This window comes from Pinus tabuliformis, chromosome 8, assembly GCF_031772625.1.
Source record: "Pinus tabuliformis cultivar Carrire ecotype Pingquan chromosome 8, CPIR1, whole genome shotgun sequence".
NCBI lineage: Eukaryota > Viridiplantae > Streptophyta > Pinopsida > Pinales > Pinaceae > Pinus > Pinus tabuliformis.
Window position 1 is genome coordinate 1,263,132,315 of NC_142294.1, and position 15,181 is coordinate 1,263,147,495.

The 15,181-nt window shown below is 38.7% G+C and overlaps 1 protein-coding gene across 1 annotated transcript in view; it reads left to right on the forward strand.

The window, feature by feature from the left end:
* LOC149239977 (uncharacterized) overlaps positions 1 to 15,181 on the forward strand; it is a 434,082-nt gene that overhangs the window by 288,900 nt on the left and 130,001 nt on the right. The window contains exons 6-7 of the mRNA XM_089373600.1: positions 9,622 to 9,703; positions 10,081 to 10,184. Of these exons, the coding sequence (XP_089229726.1) occupies positions 9,622 to 9,703; positions 10,081 to 10,184 (186 nt within the window). The remainder of the gene's footprint in view (positions 1 to 9,621; positions 9,704 to 10,080; positions 10,185 to 15,181) is intronic.

The following is a 15,181-nucleotide window of genomic DNA, read 5'->3' on the forward strand; positions in this document are numbered from 1 at the left end:
ACTGAATTTTTACAGATCTTGACAATGGCTAGATGTATTTCAAAAAATAAATGTTAAACCATAGCCTTAGCGAAGTTAGAAAATCACATAAAAGATTCAGAATCTAAAGATAGTCAGCCTATGCCCACGGTTTGTGAACTTGGAGCCCAAGGGCGGGGGAACCTGCAAACTCTATATATTTTCTCAAAAAGAAACCGTTAGAACATACAATGAATCGGATCACGTAAGATAATCCCAAAACTTACCAATAGAATGTTCCTATCATCTACAATAAAATAACGATTTAATTAATATTTTAAGCACAATATAGGAATGCACATACTCAACACATACCTCAAATCAACGAGACAAAAACACCATGAACTGCACCCCAAAGTCTTTTATTATGATGATCAAAACATTCCCAGCGGGACAGTGGCTTTACACCAACTTTCACAAACTTACATCAAAGTAGAGCTCAAGCTCGATGAAAATAGAAGCAAAATGCATTCTATTTATAGAGAAATTCCTCCAAGTGGAAAATAACGACTAGTTGGCTTGATCCCTGTCAAAATAACCTTGACTTTCGTTAAATCTTTGATGTTCTTTTCTTTTTCGCTGTCGAAAATATTTATTTTTGAAGAAGTTTCGAATTTCTCATTAAAACCATTTTTTATTAGCTCAAAAATAAATATTTTGAGCTAATTTCCTCAAAAATTTGACTTTGACTTAACCACAAGGGTCCAAGGGTTCAATTTTTCGTGAAACATCCAATATTTCTTTGGGGGGGGGACCTCCAAAAATTAATTTCTTTTAGACCCACGAATTTTTCCACTTGGAGAATTTAATTTCTCTAACATTTTAATTTTTCGACTCTAATTAATTAATTTTCCGGCTTATAATTTAATTTTTATTTTGCCAAAAAAGTTAATTAAATCACACTTGAGGGGATTAATTATTTTTCCACCCTCAAATATTTTAGCCATGGTGTCTAAGTATGAGGGACCATGCACTAAAATATTTTTTTACATAAGATTTTACAAATTCAACTCTCAAAGGCGGAATACCGTTTGTTATAGACCCTCAAAATACACACCCAATTCTGCGACACAATATGATCTAGTAGACCAAGTGATCTCTAATAAAATAATTTAGTCAAATAACTTAAATTATTCCCAAATCACTTTACAAAATAGTCGACTAAAACACTAGGACTCACCTAAGACTTTGACGATAAATTCCATTCTAGCTTTGGGGTGAGGTTAGAGGGAAAAACTCTGCCGATCATTCGTGTTTAGAAACACAAACGAATCAATGAGACGAAAAACCTCCTAAGATGAAATTCGTCACCAAAATAATAGGCTTACCTAGGTTGTAACATAAATACATGGTCTTACTAGCTTCATTTACATTACAAACTTACATAATGAGTTTACAATGACATAAGAATTGCTGGCTAATGATTCTGAATTTTGAGAAATTTCCTTCAAGCTTCCGAATCCTGGTTCCTTGGAATGTTGAGAAAATGGGTGCAACAAAGCCTAGGAGTAGAAATGATGTAGGAGTTAGGGCTTGAGGTTTCTTCAAATCTAGCCATGGGATGAGCTTCAAAATTCGAGGGCACCAAGAGGAAACCCCAATGGAGTTGCTTGCCAAATCACCCTTGAAGGTTATCACCCTATTGCATTTTGCACTAGGCCCTATGATACCTTCTTGGGTTAGGGCATACAAATTTAAAAGAGAAAAAAGAGAAGTATTTTAGGTTTGATCAACAAGGATAAGGACCAATGCCTGCCTATTGGGAGAAAATGGAGCCAAGATAAACCGTGAGATGACAATTCGATCTTTAAGGAGACCTAGAAGAAATTTCGCTACCCTAGATGCAACAACAACAAACAAATACCAAAATTTTATACTTCAATGACAAATTTATTGAATGTCAAGGATGCAATTTAGTCAATCCTCTAGGAACATTCATTCATTCTTCATCTAATGAGTAACACATGCAAGATTCCTATGATTTTCAATGGTTCAAGTAGTTTTCATTAATTAGGGCACATTTATTTATCATAAGAACGATTTCCATGCATTAGACATTCAATAAAATAGAAAACCTAGCATCATCTAGCACTTAAAAGATGAAGAAGAGTATATCCATCCACAATATTGCCAAAAAGAAGCTCCAAGATAGCCAACGAATTTATCCAAACATCATAATTCATCAAGAGGCATCCAAATTTCGTCCTCTATGGTAGGTTTGAATTCTTTTTATAAGAGAGATCCAAATCCGATTGATGATCATTTACAAATGAGGCTTACTTTTATTTATATGATCCTCAAGGGGTTCGATTTACTCTAATTAGCCTAATAAGCCCCTAAAAGCAACTATAATGTACAAAATAACAATCTAAATGGTGACAAGCCCACCAAATAGCTCAAAAGTATTCAACAAGCCTTCCAAATGAGGCCGAAATGATAGAAAAATGGTACAAAAGCGCAGTTGGAAAGCCTAGATAAGACTTCCATGTGCCAAGATGAAGAGGAGGGCTCTCATAATGATAACCAACGGGGTGGCCCCTTGGTTTCCAAGAAAAACATTAATGGTGCTCCCAAGTGGCTGTGGGGCACTATGAATGGTCTCATGGGTCTGCAACTAGGTCGAACATGTCCATGCTCCATCAACAATGGCTAGAATGATAATACAATCCCTTCCATGTCTCCACAGGAGAGACAAAACCCCGTATGGGCTTTGGATCAACTGCCAAGTGTTAGGTACAAGAGTGTGACCGACTGGGCAATGTGGTCCAAGTGCATCATCATCTTTGTATGGCTGAGGCATGAGCAAGCAATATATGGTGTTGAAGAATCCCATGGCGTGACAATCAATGCTTTGTTGTCGTGGAGGCCCATGGCTCTCAAGGCTCACCCTACAAGTGCCATTATGAACCTAAGATCCCGTATAGGGAGGCCAAGCCCAAGATGAAGACCCACTTGCAATCTTGTATAAGATCCAATGCGTCTCCTCACCTTCCAGTACAACAATTCATTGGTGCAATTGAATAAATAAGCTTGTAAATTAGGGGCAAAAGTGGACACTTCATAATGGCATGCCCTTTCAAATGGGCTTTAGAGTGTACAGGTGTCACCAAGCTCAAGAGGGAGGTTAATAAAGGACCTTATTAGGTGGTTTCAGCCTCTAAGGGAGTGACAAGTCCATGGTACATCCATCAAATGGGAGGTGTCATGTGAAGTGATGGTGGAATAGAATAGGGGGTGATAGAGAAGGCTTCGAGCCACATGCCATGGTATAAGGGTAGTTATGATGAGGGAAGCCACACATGGTTATAGGGATGTAGGAAGGAGCAATCGTGGTACATGAGTTACCTTGGCCTTTGTTTTTCCACCCTTCTTCATATGCCTTTTTCCTTTTAGTGATTTTTCGTTCTTTTAACTGCTCGGGGCTCTAGGGAATGAGAGCATGATGCGTATGATAAAGCAGTGAATACCCCTTTATAAGGTTGGACAATTCATCATCCACCAAGTGTTGAGGAAATCATGGGTTCCTTGATGATGTAGGGGGTTCACATAGGGGCCCTAGGAACCAAGGTGATGGCCATGATGATAAAGGGTAGAGCTCATGTTTGGCTTTTGCCCACGTGCTAAATTTTTATGTCCCGACCATCTTTTGCATTTTGTGGTACATTTCTTGTTTTAAGTGGCCAAATTATGCTTTTAACTTTCTTTTTATCTGCATCAACCTCCGGGGCATCGTTCCAGGCTGGACCCAAAGTGTGGACAAGGGAAGGGGGAGGCTAACTCCTTGTGGACCCAATGGACAAATGTGGACCTGAATGGGAAAAGGGGTTATAATGAGCGGAGGGGAGTGAGATATGTGATATCGGGAAGCAGGATCACGCAACCAAAAATAGGGTTTCCCATGTAGAGCCACTCCTAATGCTAGTAGCCAATAGAGGAGATCCCATGGGACTAGGATACCAGATTAATTACCAAGATGGGACAAGGGAACAAGAGTAAAAAACAAGTCCGTTCTTTCCACTGAAAAACCCCACTAATCCATGTCCAAATGTGTCCCAGAAAAGCAAGCAACTATACCCAATTACAAAATGAAAGTCATACCTTCGGGGTTAGAAGGCCCACCTTCAAACATACGATCATAACCAATGGGCGATGGCACATAATAGTTGGCTTAGGTGGTGGAGAATGGTGGCACATCAAGCTATTTGATGGCTGCAAGGGGTTGCTGGCTGCCGGATGAAGACATATATAGGAGGAAAAATTCTCCAATGGGTGTCACCCACTAGTGGTGGGTAATAGGAACCAAATAGGCTTTTACAATTTTGAAGGTCTGCTTCTTGTGACCTATCAACCTTTACATTAAACACTCACCTTATGCAACCCATAGACCTATCACAAAGATTGTCCACGATAGCCCTATTCTTACTGTGCCTTTGTCTACAAAAGAGCTTAGCCCTATCATTACCTTAACATCAAAACCACTTCATCTAAAAACTCCCTTAACACTGCCTTGGTCAACTAGAATCAGCCTCCAAAGATCCCTGCAATAGTTCTCCAACAAAGCTTGGTCACCTCAAAGATCAGAGTAGAACTTGGTCTCTAATAGGACTTCAACTTCAGCCATAAATCAGACTTGAGCTTGGCCTTCAAAACACCATAAACCAACCTTCAAACTAGACTTGAGCTTGACCTTCAATGCACTAGAACTTGACCCTCAAACCAAACCTGAATTTGTCCTTCAAACTCTAGGACTTGGCCTTCAAACTAGGTCTAAACTCGACCTTCAAACAGGGCTGAAACTCTGCCTGAATAGAATTGAAGTTCGACCTTCAATAGGGCTAAAACTAACCTTCAAAAAGGCTCAAACTCGACCTCTAGAACAACTTTGCAACTCGTCTTCTAACCAAGACCAAAATTTCTTCCCAAAGAATGCCAAAAACCCTTCCCACAGAAGACCTCTCCAACTCGACTTCACTTCACTTGTTTCACGAGGTATGAACCTCAGAACTACTCCTTCGCTTGCTTAAACAAACCCAAATTGGCTTGAGTGAGTGAGTCCTAGGTTCCTCCACATAATGCCTATATATAGTGCGTTTAACCCCCAAAAGAAGGGTCGACTTGCCCATTGACTAGGTTGACTTGTGCACTAGCTAGGCTACTTGGCAGATTGTATAATGAATATTCAAAAAATCATTTCTCCTCAACTGTGAGGAGTTAGAGGGAGTGCCATATACCATTGGAAAGGTCTTGGAATAAGCTTTCCAACCATATATATTATGCTCCCATTTTAGCTAGGTAATTGGAGTATAAATGCATTCAAAGATAGGGTATCTAAATGGGGCATCATGAAATCCAAAAGCAATATTTCCAGGGGGCTAGAAATATGCTATTTGACTATGTAACTTGCTCTTCCATTTTGATAACCTTTGACATCAATAACAACCATTTTCAACAAAGGAAGTCCACAAATTCTCCTTGAGAGTTACTTGTAGTGGTCAATGGTCAATATAGTGGCATTATTCCTTCGACGTCCCACTATGCTTGGTCAATATTCCAACTCGACTTGCTCTAGAAGGTGGTGTGAAATTGAATTGGTTTGGTGGCTTGACTTGGTCCCTTTAAAGAATAATTTGTTTTAATTGCTAAATTTTTGGTCCATGATCCAACTTCCCGGTCCATTTTTTACTATAACAACTAGTCAAGTAATCTCAACGGCTACTTTGATTCCAACGTGTTAAAATTGGCAACTAGGGCCAAACTCCATGTGGGTCTTCTTATTTATGGCAGTTGATATTTTTCTCGATTCCTCTCGTCAAGAGGTGTAGAATTGATCTAAAGATCTTCCGATTTCGACATGTATTCATGGAGATATGAATTTATTTGTGTTATGTGACAATTCATCAAGGTCGGCCAAAAACCAAATTACCCCCATCTATCCTCAATGTTTTACTATAAAAAGAGGTGGTTTGCAAGTCATTTGGAACACAACTCTTGTGATCTCTTCCTCTCCACTTGTCTTTGGGTTTTGGTGGGAGGAGAGATCTTAAGATGTTATGTTGCCCTAGAGGATTCCCTAGACCCTAACGCTATCATGGAGGAGACACAACTTCTTATATGCTGCCAAGGAGAGCCCTCATCAGAGTCAAGGAGAAGCCCTACATGTGGAGGTGAAAGGGTTTCCTAAAGAGACCTACATTGCCCTAAATGCAGTCATGGAAACATAGCAAGGAGTGGCCAAAACATAGGTCTATAACAGACTCTAAGACGTTGTCCTTAAATGCCCTAACTTTGCCCTAAACACAGTCATGGTGAAGAGATCTTATCACTGTCTATAAGAGACCTATATGTTGCCTTATCTCAACCCTAAAGGAGATCCCTAATACGATGTCCTAGGCCACAGTCAATAAGGGGTTTATCTACGACAAAAGGAGGCATTACACAGTCCTAAGGAGAGCCCTAGTTGCAGTCCAGATTTGCTCTAACTGTTGGGCTTATTCTGCACTAGAAGTTGCCCTACATCTGCAATTGAAGAAGGCTTCAAGCATGCCCTAGTTGCAGTCATGGAGGAAGTTGAATGATGCCTAATCTGTTTGGATAGGGACAACGTCAAGCTTCAAGCAGATAAGGAAGGTCTGGAAGTGACTTGAATGACATGGTGAAGAGTGGTGAAGGGTATGCATTAAAGTTTGTCTTGTAAGGCGTGTTGGACAACATATGTTAGGACTATGTTGACAATAAATACAAGAGCATTATTGTTGTATCACTGTGTTGAAGACCTTCATACAGTGACCTTTGAAACAACAAAAGGGGACTGTTAGAGGACAGTTAATATAGGCCCTTTGTAAAGTGACCTTGGTGGAGCTTCATCGTTGATGAGCTGATCATGTAAGGGGATATGAAAGGGCAGACTCACTTGTGAACAGCAGAGGTTTATGATGCTAACTGAAGACTGTGTGTTAGGCCACAGGACATAACACCATAGTCAATATTTTGTATGGTTATGAGGGCTTATATATGCCCACATCTTCAGCTATCCTAGGAGTTGTCTTATGAGACATTCTGTTGTGATCTCAGGCCATCTTGATGACTATTAGAGGGTTGTATGGTGTTGTTCCAATATGAGATGGACAGAGCTATAATCATGGGTTCATTGAGGATTAGACAACCAGCTAGGTGCAACATGGTGATGAGATGCAACATGATGGATGCAGCATGGTGATAGATGCAACATGATGGATGCAGCATGGTGATGGAATCACCTTAGAAGAATGTTTGCCTTCACCCGAGTTCAGAAGTCCATGTCCTCAGATCTGTAACCTCTTTATGTCATCTTCATGGTGAAGATCTCTACTCTTATTTTGACAAGTCAAAGTGTTGACTTCTGATGTATATGTACTATCTCCCTCTGCTGAACTATTGAAGAATATAAGAAGAATTGATCAAGGGTTTTCCCACATTGGGGTTTGTCCCTCGCTAGCGCCACATCTTGTGTTCTCTTGTCTTGGCTTGTTTTCTGCGATTTATGTTTATGTTCTATCTGCACTTTACTATCATGCCGATGTGATTGCTAATATGAATATTGTCATTGGGCTAATATGAAAAATTGAAGTAAATTGCTCTAAGCATAGAACATACCTAAAATTAACACAACGACTAGTTAGACTTGACTTCTCTTTGACATTTTCTGCTAGTAATCTGACTTCGTCACCCTACCATTGGATCTGCAACATCCTAGCTTATTCGGCAATTCCAAAACCTAGATTTTGTTATGCATGTCTTGATTTGTTCTAGGTATGTCTATGTTTTGCCACATCACTCAAGGCCTTGCCACATCATTACCCTGTATGCCACATCATCATGCCCCTATGTTGGTAATATAATGCCTCAGCTACTCTGCAAAATATGACACCTGGGTATTCTTCCCCTCTCTGTGTTGATCATTTTTGACATATTGCATGCATAATTCTGCGCAACACTCTTCTTGAAATATCCCCTGGAAACTTTACTTGTTTTGTTAACCATGTTTGACCACACTGTAACCGGCCACCAGATGCTCGTATCTAGAAAACTCCATGTGGCATGGAATCCTCTCATCATGATCTACTATCTGGGACTAGGTTGGCTTTTTGACCATCAAGACAACTTTTCCTTGGGAACTGTGAACTACCTTGGAAAATGTGAATATTGTCAAAAGAGATTGCTATGATTTGAGAGTTGTCGTGAAGAATATTGCACCAAGGCAGAGGTCAGATACAGACTTGATAGACTCTTACCATGTGGTATGACATAGGTGCACCTTGATGTGGGCTGGATTGGCCCATACACTGGTGATCACCTGTACAAATGCAGGCTCCCATAAGGCCATGAGTCCGCAAGAGAGTCCACCTAAAGCCCTCCAATCCCATTAGGGATGAAAGTGACTTAGGTGAAACTTTCAAGGGATAGGGCATGGTTCGACGAAACAATTGGATATAAACTCAAAGACAAGACATAGGTCTAGAATGCTTAATACAGGTCCTCACATGCTTTTTACATGACTTTTGACTTGTGACCTTGGGCTTACAATGGTAGTGAATGCTGCTTAGAAAAAATATATGTACCCCTTTTGACAAGAGGGGTTCATAGGTATCTCTTCTAAAAAGAGAAGTAACATGTCTCCAAACCCTATTTTATCTTTTTTCCTTGGGAAACGTTCATTTTTTTATTATATATAAAAGGAAATACACTCATCGGTTGCTTGGGCAGCATTCAGCATAAAGATCCTGTCTGTAACAAAAACTAGCCTGTCCCAGAAGCACAAAATATTTCCATTTTACAAAAATATTACATCTAGAGAGATGTCCTTTGCGTCAAAAGTCGACATTTTTCAATAATACTTTTCATCATAAACTCATATTCTAATAAGAAAATTAAGTATCATCTATAGTTTAAGCCGCCAATTGTATCTCTAGCTGAATTATCTGGAAAACGTTTGATTAGCCCCTGATTTAAGAAACTGGTAAGGTGATTCAGGGAGAATGCTACCTTGGCCATTTGAAAGAGGTTGTCTCCAACGATGTTCCAATTAAAGAATGCACATGGTAGATCCTCTAGTCTAGAGGACTTGGCATTTTTCATGTACTTGAGCGCTGTGAAAAACTCTTGCTTGGAGAAGTTGGAAAAGTTACTGTCTAATCTGCCCCTATCCAAAGAGGAAACCTTAGGGGGGAATGACCTTGTAACATTGATGCTTAGGTTACACCATGTTATCTGTCAAAGTATATGGAGACAATATATTTTGAAAATGTAGCCTGAACAAGTTTTTGATCTGAGAAAAGTTCTCTTGAGAACCTTCCAGCCTATGAAAGCCAATAATGGCATCCTATTCAGATTCACTTGGACTCTACTGTAAGTTGCAACAAGTATGTTGAACTAGTGTTTGGTTTGGATGTGAAAGAATTTCATTGTCGTGCATGTTATTTTAGCTGACAAACTTATATAGAGACAATGCTTATAAACTATTTCAGTTCGCCTAAAAATGCCAATGAATGTTGATATGAAATTCATAAAATCTTCAATGTAGTTTTAAATCTATAGCATCTAACTCAGTTTGCCTTGTGAATGCAGAGAAAAATCAAGGCTGTCTTTCTCAATCAAACAGTTGCAGGCGGATCCTTTGTTTGAGACGTTGGATACATTGATGCCGCAAGTAAGGATTGTGGATCTTGTTATTATACTTACTGTCTAACATACATGAGGACGCCTATAATGATAATACTGATAATAAATAACCAAGGGTCATTTCTCTAAAGTGCATGTTGTTCCAGTATGTGACCATTCAATGTATACTTATACACAATGTCACATGTTATTGTTATCATCTATCACATTATATATTGAATACATTTAATCCCTATGGGTTATTTTATGTTATTCTTTTTGCTTTGGATATTCAGTAAATGAACCAGTTGTGTTCATAATATCATATGTTTGTTACAAAAAAAAAATATTGATTTATGTGAATCCTTTCAACTTTAGGTTACAGAATATTATTTTTTTAATGTCGATGTTTCTTTTTTTCAACAGGAAGGCACGTTGAACACAGTTACATCAACTGCTGATGATGTAGTGCCTAGTGAACCTCTTCCAGATTTAGAGCAAATATGCGAGGAATTGCTTCGGGAAAAGGGGTAATCACAAATCAACACAGCTTCTTAAGCAGTTATATACCAAATATGGGAAAGCATTCTTGTTGGAATCTGGAGGCTATGGTTTTAGAAAATAAAATCTGGAATCTGAAAATTTGGTTCAATAACATATGGAATCCAAAACTATTTCTTGCCTCTCAACAGACAAGAATACAAATGATATTGAAAAGTTTCAACAGTAAGTGAAATATTTGATTTTTCTAGCTTTCTTAAACTGCTCCAATCAAAGACATATGGGGATTAGGAGTTCATCGTTATTCACATAATGTCAGTAACATAGCAAAATGTGTGTGCTCCGAATCAATCAAAAGTTTGCACTTGTCTAATTTGCGTTTTTTACTCTTCTTAATTCTTGACTGGCCTCATGACAGGAAACATTACCAAAATATTTTCTCTTTATTATATTGATAATTAAAGTTGAATAAGGATATTGGTCTGCATTTACTTGTACATCAAGATTCAAGACTACACTCTCTCCTTTTTAAACGTTGAACAAGCATACTGTACGATCTTAATCCATAGATGCCCACTTTCTGAATACTATATCACTAATTTCCTGTTCACACACAGGCTGTATTAGAGCCTGTTACCGTTCAAACTAGCAGGGGACCTAAAGGGGATCCCTAAAGGGGCAAATGCTAGACCAAGGGCAACAAATGGAGACTTAGCCTACTGTCACCTCAGCGAAAGCTCCCTACTATTTATTGACTTTCACCAATGGGAGGAGCCCTGGTATATATGGAGTCACGAATGAAGGATAAAACGACAAGTGGATATAGAGTGACCCAAATAATCCCTTTCCAGAAGAGGTTGAAGAATAGAGCTTGCTTGATTTTTAAGTAAGGTACAATGTCTTCTAAGAGGACAGGAGGATTTGAGGGTTAGGTTTAGGGAATATGACTTGTGAAAGAGTTTTCCCAATTCCTAAAATCCTTATTGAAATTGGTATCCAGGATGTTTCTTGAAGAATTGTCCTTTCAAAGAAATGGGACCACACGGAACCAAGTAGACCCAACCTAGGTTAGGGGGTAAGAGTTTAGCAACCAACGATATTCTTAACCCAGACAAGGAGGGGGAAAGGATCAAAGAAAGGATTTTCACTTAAAGGTGTTGAATTGATCATATAAGGCACTATCCTTAATACCAGGGCAAAGTTTGATCCTGGAGCTAGGGCTTGGTTTTTCTCACAACTCCACCATCAGAATGGCCTCAAAATTGGAGGAGGTCTTGAGGAGACACCAACACAGGGGAGGCTAGGAGATCGAACTTTTTAGATGGCTATTTTGTCGGGAAAATGATGCCCTAGGTGACCCAACTTGGCTAGACCTATAAAAAGGTGAAAAAGAATTGATTTTCGCTGACCACTTCTTGGTATATCAGTGCCTTAGTCTTGGGAGAATGCAATCTATGATAAATATGAATGAGGACTTCTTTTCTTAGTCAAGGAGGCCCTAAGACTACCTCGCTAGCCTTCTAGGGCAAAGGGAAACAACCTTACAACTTTTATACTTCGACTTGCAAAAGGTGATGGCTTATTAGAATTCGTTGATAGAATTATCCCTAGGAAATTTCATTCAAATTACATGGCCTATACATTGAGAGATGCTATATAGAGACAAAATTCCACAATTTAAGCAGTAAATGCATGCAACAATTAGCCCTAAAAATAGCGAAAATCCAAATCCAATGTATATGACAAAGTAAACCAAGAATAACGTTAAAAGCATGTATTTACATGTAATAGAACATATCCAGCCATCCACAAATTGACAATCGAGAAGCTCTAAGATAAGATAAACCAAATCCAAACATCAAAATTCATCCATAAAGCTTCAATTCACCCTCCAAGGAAAGGTGCGAAATTCTCAAGAGAGAGAAGAGATCCAATCCAAAGTGATGATGAACAAATGAAATCATCTCACTTGTATTTATACGCTAATGAGGAGTTCGAAGTAGTCTCCTTGGCCTACATAAGCCCCAAAAATAAAATAATGTGCTAATAATCTTACTTTTGGTGAGAAGCCCACCAAACTAGCTCACAAATGAAAGAATAAGACTCTTCAGAGGTCAAATGATAAATAATACATGTCGTAGGGCCCTCCAAGAGGCCTAATGGGGTCCATAGGTGCCATAATGAAGAAAAAGACCCTCAAAAGTGATGGACAAGGGGTTGGCCCTTTGTTCTCCAAACAATAAACATGTGGTGCTCCCAGTGGGTCTGGGGGCACAATAATAACCTCATGGGTCTCCAAATGAGTCGAAGATGCTTGTAGATCAGCTGCAAGGGCTTTGATGATGGTGTAGGTGACGCCACATCATTCTACAAGTCCTGGGTCAGCTGCCAAGTGCATGGTACATCTGTGGGGCTGGCTGGGCAAAGTTGAACCAGGTGCATCTTCCTCGTCTAGCAGGTGAATCTCCAGCAATATTTGAACACCCTCGGGGATCCATGGAGTAATTTTTACTGCTGTGGAGGCCCATGGCACTCAACACACACCCTACATGTGCCAATGTAGCCCTCTAAAGGATTAAGACCCTGTATAGGGAGACCAAACCCAAGATGGAGATCATCTGCAATCCTGCATAAGATCTAATGTGCCCCTCAGCCTTCCAATACAACAAGTCATTAGAGAAATCGATTGAATGATCTTACCAATCATGGACCACAAGTGGGGACTTCATAATGGTCTGCGCTTCCATAATGGGCTTCGAGATGTGCCATTGTCTCCTAAACTCCAAATAGGGTTAACCAAGTATCCTATTAGGTGGTTTCTACTTCTTAAGAGGATAATATGTTCAAATACATCCTTTAAAAGGTGGTGGCATGTGACATATAGGTGAATGAAGTAGGGGCTGAGAAGGGGCAACCTTAGGCCACATGTTGGTGTACAAGGGTAGCTAATAAAAGGGAAGCCCACACTTGGGTTTATAATGTATAGGAGGGTGCAATCGTGGTACATGAGGAGCCCAACCTTGATTTTTCCACCCTTCTTTATATGCCTTTTGCCTTTTTATGATTTTCTTTGAATAACTGCTCAGGGCTCAAGGGTAAGAGCATGATGCATAAGATATAACAATGAATACCTGCTTTTAAGGTAGGGCCGTTCATTGCCCACTAGGGGTCGGGACAATGATGGGTTCCTCAATTGGATATAAACTCAAAAACAAGACATAGGTCTAGAATACCTAATATAGGTCCTCACATGGTTTTTACATGACTTTTGACTTGTGAGGTTGGGCTTACAATGGTAGTGAATGCTGCTTAGAAAAACTATATGTACCCCTTCTGACAAGAGGGGTTCATAGGTATCTCTTCTAGAAAGGGAAGTAATATGTCTCCAAACCCTATTTTATCTTTTTTCCTTGGGAAACAATTATTTTTTTATTATATATAGAAGGAAATACACTCGTCGGTTGCTTGGGCAGCATTCAGCATAAAGATCCTATCTGTAACCAAACTAGCCTGTCCCAGAAGCACAAAAGCTTTCCTTTTTACAAAAATATTACAGTTAGAGAGATGTACTTTGCATCAAAAGTCGACTTTTTTCAATAATACTTGTTGACCACTACGTGTCAACTACCCGTAGCAGTACACCCCCTTTTCTTCGCAAAAGGGATAGCGCTTGATCGACGTGTCTATGCCATTCGACAGTCATCGTCGACCTAATCATGTTATGTTGTAAACCCATCTGCATGTGTAAATTGTAAATAACCTTAGCAGATCTGAGTCATGTATGTAAATTGCCTAGGTGGACCTAATTTTCTAGTGATAATCTACGTTTCGGAAGGTTTTTTGTCTCACCGATCTGTGATCGGCAGAGTTTTCCTTCAGCCTAACCCCAAAGCGGGAATGAATTTTGTCATTAGAATCTTAGGGAATCCTAGTGCGTTCATCTACGAGATTATATCTGTGTCGCAAGACTGGGTGGTCTATGAGGGTCTATGTCAAATGGGTTTTTCCCCTTGAGATGTAAAATTGTAAAAGTCATGATATAAAGTGTCTTGAGAGTTAGAAAATGTTTTAATTCCCTCATAAGTCCTAAGTCCTAGGTCCTAGGTGATTTTTCCAAAGGCTAAGTTCGAGGATCTAAAAAAAACACAATAAAAAATAAAAAATATAAATAATAAAAAAAATAAAATTAAAAATATAATAAAATAAAAAAAAGTAAAAAAGTAAAAATAACTAAAAAATAAAAAAATGAAATTTAAAGAAAAAATAATAATAAATAAAAAAATTAAAGAATAAAATAAAAAAAAATAAAAATTTGAAAAATAAAATAATAATAAGTCAAAATTTTGAGTAAATAAATGCAGAATTTTAATTGTTTAATATATTAAAATGCATTTAAAAATTCGACGGATGAGATTAAAAGAAATCTTGATCTTCATCAACGGTCGAGATTAGTTTGACATGGATCACTCAAACTAGCCGTTGGGAATTTTTCCTTTAGATAGGGTGCTAGGGGTCATTTGAGATCAGATTGGATCTGAGAGTTTGGTGCTAAAGAAAGCTCTCTTGTAATCATTTTTTGTGCAATAAAGAAAGACTTTAGGGTTAAAAATCTTGCTGGTGTTACTCTTCTGGAAGCGCTGTAAGATGATTCATTTTTCTGCATAATTTTATTTTCAGCCATTGATAATAGCTTGATGAAGATTGATTTAGGCACAGGTATCTTGTCTGATCTCTGGGGTTTGAATGATAGTTTAGATTCTGAAATATAATGGGAAGTATCTCCATTTGATCTGGATTTCCCTATTGTTTTTTCCCTCTATGTTAATGGTTGATTTTAAGTTGTGCAGGATATCCTTAATTTTAAGTTTACCGGGCATTAGGGGAAGTTCTCGATTGAACTAGCCAACTCCCGAATTGTGTTTTCTGAAAGAGCCCAGCCAGTTTTGATCCCGGGCTTATCATTTGAAACTTTTTTATGAATGCATGAAGGGTTTTTCTGAAGCATCTCACATTAAATTTAAATTCT